The sequence below is a fragment of the Glycine soja genome, chromosome 13 (genome assembly GCF_004193775.1).
Source record: "Glycine soja cultivar W05 chromosome 13, ASM419377v2, whole genome shotgun sequence".
In the NCBI taxonomy this organism is placed as follows: domain Eukaryota; kingdom Viridiplantae; phylum Streptophyta; class Magnoliopsida; order Fabales; family Fabaceae; genus Glycine; species Glycine soja.
In genome coordinates, this window is record NC_041014.1 from 30,021,351 (window position 1) to 30,033,877 (window position 12,527).

Sequence of the window (12,527 nt, forward strand, 5' to 3'; positions counted from 1 at the left end):
CCTTATCACTCTACTTTTGTTTTCTAAAAGTGGAACTGAGCTTTCAGCACTTTTGCTAATTGCAAAAAGATTATGTAGTACTGGGTTAGTTAAATGATTTAAATTGCTTCTTTTGGCTCCCTTTATAGAAATATCTTAGAATCAGAAGCTAAAATGTTAGCTTTAGTACCGACAAAATATCATTGAGAATCAAATATCCCAAATTCAAACAATATGGGAAAATAACTTTGAAAGAGGAGACTTATTATTTATTAATCTTGCCGAGTTTCTTCATCAGGATATATTAAAAGTAACTAGCTTAGGTTCACAAAAAGAAGGGAAAAAGGCTTATTAGGTCAAGTAGTTTGTGCCTTGTTGGTATGGGATGATCATGACTCTTCCAACTTCTTCGTGACTAAGCTAAAAGAAATTGCTCATCACAAAATAATGCTTCATACTTTTATAGATAACATTAGCAAGTACTTTTAGGAAATTGTTTAAAGAATTAAATGTGTAAAGATTTTATGAGAAGAAAGTGTTATGAGTATTGTTACAACATGTGTGTACCAAAGGGTATCGAAATGAGAGTGAGAGACGATTGAAATTTTTTTAGAAGACTGAAATTTAATTAAAAATGAGTTTGAATTGGATTCATGAGTCTGGCTATGTACGTATAAGTGGCGATTTTGTGAATTTTATTTTAGCTTGATATATAGATAACTTTCTTATTCTCTTTTTGCAAAGCAGTGTTATATATATATATATATATATATATATATAAAACACAAATTAAACTTTACTATAAAGTATAAACTTTAGAGATATGTGTGATGTTTATTGGCTTTAATTTGACGGAAATTTTAATGGAGGGTAAAAGGTTCATATATAGCCGTTGCAATATGAAGAATTAAGTTTGTCAATGGTGCTAAATGCTTGTACTTGCAGCACTTCAAATACAATCCCCGTCATTATCTGTTCCACATTATGTTGTTCATTCGATTGGATATATGAATCGGTGGCAGCTGCTTTCAGTCTTTCACTTTCGTCCTCAATAAATTATTGCTCTTCAATAAGAGAGTTCTCATTAGCTGTCATTTGATATGTCCATTTCTTTTTACATATCAAATAAATAACTTTGTCAAGTGTCAACTGAACCGCAAGCAGTACCATTAATTCTTACTATTTATATTTGCGAAAGAAAAGGTGATACAGGAACGCGTTCCTTCTTATCTAACTTTCTTGAACCCCACGTAAAAATTTTCTCCATTAAGAAGTTATAACCCGTTTTAAGGTTCTTGTTTAGTGGCGTAGGTAGGGCCCACTATACCCATCCATTCATATCATTGAATCTGAATGGTGAAAAAGCCTATAAATAATTAAGTTAGTTAGCCTGCTGCGTGGTAAAAATATCTCAAGGTAAGTAAAAAAAAGTTCTTCAAAGAGCAGCATTGGTGTTTGGATCATTAGAAGGTAAGTAAGGAATCTGTTTCTGTTTTTCAAGAAAGTTCCTTGTAACTTCTTTTGGTTTTGGACCTTGCTTTCTCTCTAACTATATAAATTCATCTCCTACGTTCACTCCATCAATGGTTCAAACCCATCTGATATCCTCTACTCAAGAACTTCCCAACTTAATTACTTTTATTGGCAAGTGGTAATACACAAAAGTTAATGGGGGTTGGAGATTATTTGTCTGATTTAATTGGAAGTGGCAATGGAAACCACCAACACAAGAACAAGAACAAGAAGCAATTACAGACCGTAGAGCTGAAGGTGATGATGGATTGTGACGGCTGTGTGCTCAAGGTTAAGAAAGCTCTCTCTTCATTAGATGGTAAGTTACGTTTTCCTCCATTTTATTCTTACTCAGCTTCCATGTGAGTAGTGCCATATTATAATTATAATAATATATAAAAAATGCTAATACAACATTCTTCTAAGTTTTAACAAACATCTTCTTTAAGTACAATATGCTATATGTTAGAAATTTGTTGAGAATCACAAAAAATGTTTGGTAGGCATCACTTTTTATTTTATAAGTTTCACTTATAATTTATTGTTGTTGTTCTAGAAAAAAATTTTAGGATTTGAGGTTGATTATGAAAAACATGAGAGTGTGTAATCTACATTATTATATAACTTATATTAAACCTAAAAGATAAGACAAATTACACACTCTCATATCTAGATAGAAAACTTCAAATCCTAAAAAATCTTTTCTTGGAACAGTTTTTAATAAATTTTAACTAATAATAATAAATAATATGTTAAAAGTATCAGAGTGTTATACATATAACATGTAACATGAGGGTGGTGAAACTAAAAAATGGTGGTGAAGTGCAGGAGTAAAATCGGTGGAGATAAACAGGAAGCAGCAGAAAGTGACAGTAACCGGTTATGTGGAACCAAACAAGGTCTTAAAGAAGGCCAAGTCAACAGGGAAGAAGGCTGAGATTTGGCCTTACGTGCCATTCAACATGGTGGCTAATCCATATGCTGTTCAAGCTTATGACAAGAAAGCTCCTCCGGGATATGTGAGGAGAGTGGACAACTCTTCTGTCACCATTGGAACAGTGACAACAGCATATGCAGATCCATACACCACCATGTTCAGTGATGAAAACCCAAATGCATGTTCTATCATGTAGACACTGGACTAGACAGAAGATTATTATGAGACAAATAAATTAAAAGTAGTGGTGTTTTACTGTTTTTCGCACGGCACTGTAAATTTTCAAGTTTTAAATATATATAGTTTGCTTTATTTTAAGGTATTTTTGTTTTGGTATAGCGTGTAGTAATGTGAAGAGACGTGCTTGTTTGTGATCCTTTTCCTAAACTTTGCTTCAATAATGGTCCTGACCTGACTCCTGAACCGTAATGTGTGGTAGTTTTGTAGTGTGTAGTCTTGACGATTGGAACCTGAAATTGGGTTTGGTTGTTACTTGTTTAGGGAGGCAACCTTTGATTTGATGAGCTATGTTGTTCTTTCAGACTGTTTACGTATGAATTGTGGCTTTCTTTGTTGCATGGCGCTATAGGCAAACCGAACCCTATATGTCTGACAAGTTGAACCATAGAAACACGTACAAATTTGCATTTCGGAGGAGAGCGAACTACAATAATCTTTATGAACATATTATTAGGGCGTGTTTGTATTTGGAAATCAGTTGACACCAACTTGAATGGACTTTTTCTTTGATGGCACAAATTGTTCTTTCTCTAGTCGTTGATGCTTTGGAATTAATGTGTCAATGATCGTTTGTTGCAGCATATATTTCAAACAGATTTCCCCAAACATGCTCTTACTAATTGTGGATGAATTCATGAAAATAATGGTTATAATATCAATTATATATCAACACAACACATGAACCATATTTGAACATTTTCTATTGTTCAGTATGGTTAATTAATTCTAATGCTGCGTTTCATTGCTCAAAGCAAACAGGAACTTTCCTATTTCAGGCAAGAACAAAGACTTTTAAATTTGAGTTTTTTTAGGATAAATTTGAGAATTATTAAATATACTGTGTTTAAGTGTTTTTAATTATGAAGGATTTTTTTTATATATTTTAAACTGCCTTTTTATTTCCCAAGCAAAAGTGTTTCTCAATCCAACGTTAAGGGTTTGTTTGAGCGAATAATAGCAAAAATATTTTATAAAATCGATTTTGAAATAAGATGATTTATATTTAGATATTTTTATTTTAAAAGTAAATTAGTTGTAAAATTTAGTATAATTATTTTTATCATGAGAAAAGTGATTCCACAATTAATTTACATTCATCAATTGTTGTATATATTAAACTGTAAGCTAGATAAATAGCATGTTTGGTCAAACATTAAGATAACCTCAACCATTTAGCGTGTTTGTAAAAAAAAAAAAAAACCCATTTAATATGTGAATTAACATACGAAAAACTTTATCGATTCTAATAAAAAAAGTGTTATAAAAAAATATTAAAATATCTCGTGAGATTATTTGTTTAGAATCATTATAATTCCAAAATTAATTTATCATTAAATTATACTCTTAAACATAATTGTGATATTTTTTACACACATTAAATTCAATGGTAATATAAAAATTTTCGTTCTTTCCGAGATTAACTTATCACTTGTCTACTTTCATTTATATGTTTTATTATTATTTTTTCAACTTTACCTTTCATAAAGAGATTTTACAACATAATTATTCCTTTACGGGCCTAAAATCTTGCTGGACCAGCTAAACCCAATCAACGCTTGCTCTTTGCTCTTTGCAGTGTTTACTATTTTTCGCTGACTCCGGCGAGATCCGTGTCACTTCTCCGGCATCACTTGTCTCAGTTCCGTCCACCGGCGTTGCAATGGAATCGGAATCTTCAATCTCCGATTCTGAAACACACCCTCTCTCGGACCAAATCGACGACGCGTGCCACGACATGAGCTCCCTGGAAGAGCTCGCGAGTCGCGGCGCTTGGCGTTCCATCATCGACAAGGTCTCACGCGCCCGCGCTCTCTCTCTCCTCCACAAGCCCCACGACCACCTCACCTACCTCGCTTTCAACGCCCTCGCCTTCACAAAACTACGTCGTTTCAACGAAGCCTCCGCGGAACTCGATTCCCTCGAAGACCTCCACAGTTCCCACTACCGCTACGAAACCTACCCCAAAATCTACCCCAATCGGATTGGATCCATGGTCCCTTTCTCCCTCCGCTGGGTACACGCCCTAATTCCCATCAAATTAGGGCAACGTCAGCAAGGCATGGATCGCTTCTACATTCTTCTCGATTTCGTGCGTGGAAAGATTAATGAAAAGGAGAAACAGAACAACCTCGGTGTCTCCCTTAATCTGTGGCGTAAAAGAGAGGTTTTTGTCGTGAATTGCATCATAGGGAACCATTTGAGTCAGAAAGAGTTTGGTGTGTGCTTAAGCTTGATGAAGGAGCTTCTCTCTCGCGATTGTTCTGACCCTTTGCTGGTTTCGCAGCTTGGGTATATGCAGTTGCAGATTGGGGACTTGGAGGGTGCGAAAATTTCGTTCTTGAAGGTGGAGGAATTGGGGAAGAGTAATAATGGTTCATTGAGTGAGGTTGAGTTCAGGAACCTTGTGAATAGGAACAAGGCGTTGGTGTATTTGGTTGGGAAGGATTATGTGTCTGCGGTGAGGGAGTACGAGGAGTGCATTGAGAGGGACAGTGCGGATGTTGTGGCAGTGAACAACAAGGCTCTGTGTTTGATGTATCTGAGGGACTTGTCGGATTCTATTAAGGTGTTGGAGAGTGCGCTTGAGAGAGTTCCCACTGTGGCTCTCAATGAGACGCTTGTTGTCAATTTGTGTAGTATGTATGAGTTGGCGTATGTTAATCACTCTGATGTTAAGAGAACGCTTAGTAGCTGGATTGCTCGTGTTGCACCTGATGATTTTGATGCATCTTGTACTCGTACATGAGGTAGGTAGTTACTTTTTTCTTTTTTACATTTTGATTGTAACTGGTGTTCCTTCTAATGTAATCACCAATTTGTGTTTTTTTTCATTATACAAAACTTAAACACAGTTTCATAGGTGCTTTTGGTGGTGTTTTCCAATCAGAGTTGAAGTTTTATCTCAGTAATTTATGTTGATCGTTAATGCAAACCTTTATTATGCGAATCATCGAGGTGAAACTCTACTTCTGATTGGAGAACAGCATCAAAAGTACTTAAGAAACTGCATCTAAGTTCTGTTTTGTTTAATTTATAGGATACGATGCTACTTTTCTTGGTTTGTATACCTTTCAATAACTTCTTTTGCCTGTCTGTCTACGTGTCGTATTGATGGAATTAGATGTTCATTAGTCATTCATTGAATCTCAATGTACTTGAAGCATGCTGTACTGAGCTGCGGGTGGATTGTGCAATATCTTCTCTTATATCTTATCCTATGCTTACTCTCTTAGCCTAATATAAGTTTGATTCCACTTGATTTTTCCTTTCGGTTTGTCACGAGGGATGCAAAATAACTGTCTCAGCTGTAAAATATCAAGATTTCTGAGTATCATGGATTCCTGAATCTGTCTGTTAGTTCGTATGAGGTTAAGGCTTCTACAATGTGAGAGCTAGGAAGGGGGCCTTTGGATATTTAACTCCATGGAGTCTTTTGTTTTGATTTGTGGTTATTGTCTTGTGGGTGAAACTTTCATGCTGCAAATAGGTGACTTCTGGTTATGATGGGCATCATGGGTTGGCTTCAATGCTAAATTACTTCTTGTCTCTCTTGTGTGATCCTGTTAGACCAAGTCACATCTTTGGATTGATGATTTGATTTGAAAATATGAGTCTTTATTTGTAATATGCTTTTAATTGCTTTGGAGATGCACTTGGAAGATGGAAAACTCTGTATTTTCTGATACGTTCAGTATTGGTGCACCTTGTTTTTATTTTTGTGAATGGTAGTGCTATTAACCTGCTAGGACTTAGTTGTGAGAAAAAAATACGTTTCTCTTCTTGCAAGACAAAAATGGTGGTCGATTTTATGTTTTGTTGAAGAGGGGAGGAGGAAGGATTGTGCTTGCATTTTTTAATTCTAAGTTGTGAAAGCTGTGAGATTCTTTACTCTTACTTTTTGGCTAGAAGATAATTGTTGTAAAATATGTAGAAGTTGCCAGGGAAATCAATCTGAAGAAATATTTTGAGACATTTGGAAGATATATTTCTTATATAGAATTACTGTTCTCTTGTTGATCTATTTATATGCAGAATTAGTGGAGACTCGGTGTGTTTGTTACTTTAGTTTGTGCTTAAAACACCTAGAAAATGCAACTCGCCAGCATGAACTAGGAAGGTAATTGATGATCAACCATTAGACAGCAAGTTCATTCTGGGTCTTGTGCACACTGCTGGCCATGCCTGGTGAAGAGGTACAAATATGGACAAAAATAAGTAGGTGTTTGGTTCACATCTTGTTCATCTGTAAGCTTTCAAAACCCGACAGTGTCAAAATTGTATACAATTGAGAGGCTAATGATTATAACAAAACTCTTGCATTACATTCATTAAATTCATCATAAAGGGCATTGCAATGTTTTAGCGTTGGTTTCTTTATTACAGTATCCTGCTACAAAAAAGGAAGATCTCAGTATTTTAGTTGGCTTATTCCTGTTGACTATACTGCAAGTCTGCAAATTGGTACTATTTGCATATAGCTTTTATTTCCTCATTGGACCTCGCTTCTGTTTATTGAATATGATTGGTAGACAGTGACATAAAAATGTAATCCTTAGCAACTGATGATTTGTTTGACTACAAGGAGCTGCAATTTTTCGTATGTTCTCATTTGATTCAATGTATACTGTTTAGGCTATTGTCTGTGTCTTGAAGAATGGATTTGGTCATTTGGTTAGAGTCGAATAGAGTGGTTTATAATAAAGTCAAAATGGTATTAACGTGAATTAGATATAGACATATAGCACAAGGTACTTGTCCCGCACAAAGTCCCGAAATAGGTTTGAATTTCTGTTGGAATAGTACATTCAATGTCTGATTTTGACCCGAGTAAGATTGCCTTTATGATAGATGCCTGTAATGAAACAAATAAGTAATAATAAAGTGAAATAGTTTGACTGTTTAAGAAGAAAAATAACTAAATAAGATAGAGGGATGGGGGATCTTTCTTTGAAGTGAAAAATGCTGTCCAAATAGTCCAGTAACAAAAAAAAGTTGTCCATATAGAAGCGAGAGAAATTAGTGAATAAATAAGACTAAAAAAAACGTAATGTATCTCTCCAACTTAACTCAGTTTATTTTATTATTATTATTTTTTGTGAAGGTGATTGAATATGATGCCTGGGTTATTATAAACCCCTGAACTCAGTCTTTGATAAAAAAAAAAAAAACTCTATTTTTCGTTGTCGTGGACCTTCCTTCCCGGAAATATAACCTTTAAAATCTTGATAAGAGTTATGGTAGTGAAATACAATTATTTAAATCACCGACGATCAATAGATATGCTTTTTAATTATTGTTCTCATCCTTCGCATCCATAACTTAGTCTGCCGAGTAGGATACTAATAATTTAATTGATTATACAACTTGGAAACGAAGTACGTGAAGCTATCGGGTTTGTTTGTTTTTCAATTCAATTATGTAAAATTATGTTCGTTCTCAATTATTGTATCCGAATCTCATATCTCTACCTGCCATTCTCTAACTAGTCACTCAAGTATACTTACGAGTTAGGAAAAAAATATATAACGTATAAATTTTGAATCAATCATGATCAATATTTTAAAACAGCGTGTTTCACTTCCAAATAGTTTTGTTCTTATCTTCTCAAGCCCGAAAGGAGAACAAAAAAAATCAACAATTTTTACATGTAAAGTGGAGGTCACTTGCACCATGACCAAAATTATGAATACAGTTATGAGCAGGTTGGCACATTCTGAGATTATCTTAAAAAATAAACTAACATTGACACAGCGTGCACCGATTTTTTTTTAAAATACTACCTAACGTTCACCATATACGTTCGTGAAGCTCAATTGGACATTGTTACCCAACACAAACAAGAAATTATTAGTTTACGTTAGAGACAGAGACTTGAAGAAAGAGACAAGTTCTCCTTTTTTTTAAGGCAAATGCTAACTTAAAAAGAATTAAAAAGAGATTTTTTTTTTTATTGGAGCGCTTAAAATTGCATTTTTGATGACTTTTTTTTTCGTTCTTTCTTAACCAATGCATTCATCAGGGTCAGGACATGCCTTACAAAGAAGTCCTTACATCGGTGTTTGAGACAAGTTCCGTTTAGCTTTGTTTCTTTTCACTACTTGCAATTCACTTAGTCAACTCCATACCCCCAACACAATCTTCCCCTACATCTTGGTGTTTGAACGTTGCATAGGTTTTCTTTTACCATGGCCAATGCACTACATAACGCTGCCATCTCCAGAGTCATGTTTGGAGACCAATATTCCATTTCTCGTTGCGTGGTTCCATCCCTATCCACTCTTCCTCTCAGGTGAGACTTCAATTCCTTTGTGTCTTCCAGCTTCAGCATCACTTGTTGCTAATGCTTGTATTGCCTCTGTAGAGCCATGCACAAAGGAAAACACGTTGAGCTGAACAGAACGGTTATGGTGGTAAAGGCAAAGACTAATAGTGATTTTGATGACTCAGACGTTGACATTTCTTTGAGCCACAGAGTTAATGCTGTGAAACTTTCCAAAACTCTATCCATATGTGATCATGCCACTGCTCTTTTACAAGCTGGAGTTCCCGTTATTCGCCTATTTTTCGGAGAATCTGATTTCGACACACCTGGTGCTATAGCTGAGGTGAGTTCTTTCTAAATTGTCAATACAAGTGTTTATTCTTCTTTCTTTTTTGTCCCTTTTCTTTTTATATGTATCAAGAATTCATGATCATGTCATGACATGTATGGGGATGCTAGGCTGGGATGAATGCAATTCGTGAAGGTTACACGAGATATACCCCCAATGCTGGAACATTAGAATTGCGCCAAGCAATTTGTCATAAGCTAAAAGGTTACTTCAGAATGCTGATGCTTCACGTGTTTGATTTTTGATTTTTTTTTTATTCTTATATTATGTGAGATTGGGAGTTTGACAATGTGTCAGGACTGTTTCTGCAGAGGAGAATGGAATTACGTATTCTCCTGATCAGATTGTGGTCAGTAATGGAGCCAAGCAAAGTATTGTTCAAGCAGTGCTTGCAGTTTGTTCCCCAGGGGATGAGGCATGAAACAGTTTTTATACTCTACCATAATCATTTAAATTTGCTTATGCTACTAAGTCATTTTAAAGTCAAAGAAAATTGTCCAATGCATTTAATTTTTTTTGCTGCCAATAGGAAGAGAATAAAATTGAGTTAAATAACATATGTAGCTTCAGAAGTGCTCTCCTTTTGATGCCTTCTTCTTGTATGAGATCACATACTTGCAAATTGTAATAATATCATTCTGTAATCAGTCTGAATTAGACATGGCTTCTTTTGTTCAAAAAATTCTGCGACTGGGCATTCATTTCCAAACTTCTATGATACTTTTATCCTACATGTTTTGTTTCTCTGTTTTACTTGGTCAATATGATTATCATATATTCCAGGTCCAGCAAGCTTTTCTCTTACCATTATTCAAACAAAAATTTACTCCAGCTATTTTTGTGGTTTTGGAAAACTTATTACATAGATGCTATTTATCCTTTTGCAAGCTGTGGTCGTTTTCATTTACCTTGTGCTGTGAATGCTTCAGGTTATTATTCCAGCTCCATTCTATGTGAGTTACCCAGAAATGGCAAGATTGGCTCATGCAACACCTGTGATTCTTCCAAGCCACATATCTAGTAACTTTCTTTTGGATTCCAAACTGCTTGAAGCCAACCTTACCGAAAGATCCAGACTGCTTATTCTTTGTTCACCGTGTAACCCCACAGGATCTGTCTACTCGAAGAAATTACTTGAAGAGATAGCCCAAATTGTAGCAAAGCACCCCAGGCTTCTGGTACAGACATACATCCATGATGCCTGCATGTGTTCTTCTCAATGATAGATCCTTTCAAAAATCTCTAAGGCTGTTTTATACAGGTTCTCTCTGATGAAAATTATGAACACATAATTTATGCACCGGCAACTCATACAAGCTTTGCATCGTTACCGGGAATGTGGGACAGAACTCTAATTGTGAATGGACTTTCCAAGGTTGGTCTGTAGGGATATCATGATATGTGCTCTTAGTGATAGTGTAAATTCTAATTACTACAAATTTTCTTTTGGGCATGCTGGTGTTTGTGTTGTTAATCCCTTGTTTTTGTTTTAATCTCGATGTAAATTCTGTATTTCCTAGAATGTCTTGTAAATTATGGCAATGTAGAAAGCCTCGGGTCTGAATTATGATGGTTTTCAACTGTGTTCTTGTAGACATTTGCAATGACTGGTTGGCGGCTTGGGTATATTGCTGGTCCAAAACATTTTGTTGCTGCATGTGAAAAGATTCAAAGCCAGGTATGCTGTATTTTCCGTTTCCATTTTTTTGTTTATGCACAACTGAAGTTTTTATTTCCTTTTGCTCCAATACATAATAGATATTTAAGTTTTACCATATGTTGCAATTAAGAGGAAACTTTCTAAGAAAATTTCCACCATTCATTTGGAGGGTTGGACTAGTTGAGAACCAGATTAGAAAAATACGAGAAGAAAAGAAAGATTGTATTTTAAGAACAAGGAGATTAGTTCTCTCAAATGATACAAGACTGAGTCCCCACTCTTCTACCCCGTCCTCCTATTTATCCTTTCACCCTTTTTAACTAACGGATAATTCTAACTAAACTATTGATACTCTACTATAGCTAACTCTTAACTAATGATATTTGGGGATATCTAACACATTTGATTGAACACAGTTTACTTCAGGGGCAAGTAGTATATCTCAGAAAGCTGGGGTTGCTGCATTGGGACTAGGCTATGCAGGTGGGGAAGCTGTTTCTACCATGGTGAAAGCTTTCAGGGAAAGAAGGGATTTCTTGGTTGAAAGCTTTAGAGAAATGGATGGTGTGAAAATATGTGAACCACAGGTGTGAACTTATTATCCTTTTTTGATCGTTAACCTCTCTATTTTTAGTTTCTTCCTTTTTTCTTGAAATATATACCATTCTTTTCACTTTCAGGGGGGATTTTATGTATTCCTTGATTTCAGCTCTTATTATGGAAGAGAAGCCGAAGGGTTCGGTGTAATTGAGAATTCTGACTCCCTCTGTCGATACCTGCTGGACAAGGGCCTGGTATACTCATTTAATAGCCTTTAGGATTTTAGTGATAATCTGATATTTATCAGCGGAAATATTTTAAGTGATTTTTCCCCCCACCACATTCTCTAAAAAATTCATCCATGTTACTTTTCAATAAAGCATTGATCATCATCATCTAAAAAGTTCAAAGTCATAACTTGCTGTTTTGATGCTTTGACCCACAACAGGTTGCCTTGGTGCCGGGGAGTGCATTTGGAGATGATACTTGCATCCGCATCTCTTTTGCAGAATCCCTTACTACTTTAAAAACAGCCGTTGAGAGAATTAAGAAAGCACTTATCCCTCTAAGCTCTTCTGCGCTTGTTTAATTAATGGCAATTGTGTTCTCTCTTCTTCTTATGTTTTACTTTTTAGTTGCAGTATGTAGTATGTTTACTATGAAAATGAGTAATGTGGCAATTGGCATCCTCTTATTATATTTTCTTACAGATATTCTTAATATGTTATAAAGTAAATATTAAATGATGAAATGAATGCATTTAGTATCTTGTAAACCTAAAATGCATTCAATTCTTTATTTAGTAAATAAGGTGTGTTTGGTTCACTTCTTATTCATCGATCTGTAAGGTTTCAAAACCTGACACTGACAGCGTCAAAATTCTATTACATAGTTGAGGCCTTGAGAGGCTAATGATTACAACAAAAGTCTGGCATTTTCCTGCTGCAAAAAGATCTCAGTATTTTAGTTGGCTTATTCCTGTTGAATCTACTGCAAGTCTGCAAATTGATATTTGCAAATTGTTCGCGTGTTTCTGGTTGATGTAAAA

The 12,527-nt window shown here is 35.3% G+C and overlaps 3 protein-coding genes across 4 annotated transcripts; all 3 read left to right on the forward strand.

The window, feature by feature from the left end:
* Positions 1-1,384: 1,384 nt before the first annotated feature.
* Positions 1,385-2,952, forward strand: LOC114381901 (heavy metal-associated isoprenylated plant protein 23-like). The gene is made up of 2 exons (XM_028341126.1): positions 1,385-1,810; positions 2,320-2,952. Exons 1-2 carry the CDS (start codon positions 1,648-1,650, stop codon positions 2,622-2,624), a joined length of 468 nt encoding a protein of 155 aa, XP_028196927.1. The 5' UTR covers positions 1,385-1,647; the 3' UTR covers positions 2,625-2,952.
* A 1,215-nt stretch (positions 2,953-4,167) lies between these two features.
* On the forward strand, positions 4,168-7,268 carry LOC114381811 (trafficking protein particle complex subunit 12-like). The gene is made up of 2 exons (XM_028341029.1): positions 4,168-5,415; positions 6,701-7,268. Exon 1 carries the CDS (start codon positions 4,329-4,331, stop codon positions 5,412-5,414), a length of 1,086 nt encoding a protein of 361 aa, XP_028196830.1. The 5' UTR covers positions 4,168-4,328; the 3' UTR covers position 5,415; positions 6,701-7,268.
* A 1,356-nt stretch (positions 7,269-8,624) lies between these two features.
* Positions 8,625-12,304, forward strand: LOC114381810 (bifunctional aspartate aminotransferase and glutamate/aspartate-prephenate aminotransferase-like). 2 transcript variants are annotated; one of them, XM_028341028.1, is made up of 11 exons: positions 8,625-8,957; positions 9,030-9,273; positions 9,390-9,483; positions 9,591-9,694; positions 10,209-10,299; positions 10,390-10,457; positions 10,541-10,654; positions 10,874-10,957; positions 11,356-11,526; positions 11,620-11,733; positions 11,928-12,304. In XM_028341028.1, the coding sequence occupies exons 1-11, from the start codon at positions 8,854-8,856 to the stop codon at positions 12,066-12,068; spliced, it is 1,329 nt and encodes a 442-aa protein (XP_028196829.1). In that variant the 5' UTR covers positions 8,625-8,853; the 3' UTR covers positions 12,069-12,304. The 2 variants fall into 2 exon arrangements, with proteins under 2 accessions (XP_028196829.1, XP_028196828.1); XM_028341027.1 differs by having other exon boundaries at positions 8,626-8,957; positions 10,209-10,457.
* The last annotated feature ends 223 nt before the right edge of the window (positions 12,305-12,527 follow it).

What these genes read in the sequence shown, in the direction of transcription:
- LOC114381901 (XM_028341126.1), top strand. Translation starts at nt 1,648, where the DNA reads ATGGGGGTTGGAGATTATTTGTCTGATTTAATTGGAAGTGGCAATGGA. An exon ending in AGCTCTCTCTTCATTAGATG is followed by an intron (nt 1,811 to 2,319) that starts GTAAGTTACGTT and finishes GGTGAAGTGCAG; the next exon opens with GAGTAAAATCGGTGGAGATA.
- LOC114381811 (XM_028341029.1), top strand. Translation starts at nt 4,329, where the DNA reads ATGGAATCGGAATCTTCAATCTCCGATTCTGAAACACACCCTCTCTCG.
- LOC114381810 (XM_028341027.1), top strand. Translation starts at nt 8,854, where the DNA reads ATGGCCAATGCACTACATAACGCTGCCATCTCCAGAGTCATGTTTGGA. An exon ending in CACCTGGTGCTATAGCTGAG is followed by an intron (nt 9,274 to 9,389) that starts GTGAGTTCTTTC and finishes TGGGGATGCTAG; the next exon opens with GCTGGGATGAATGCAATTCG. An exon ending in CAAAGCACCCCAGGCTTCTG is followed by an intron (nt 10,458 to 10,540) that starts GTACAGACATAC and finishes TGTTTTATACAG; the next exon opens with GTTCTCTCTGATGAAAATTA.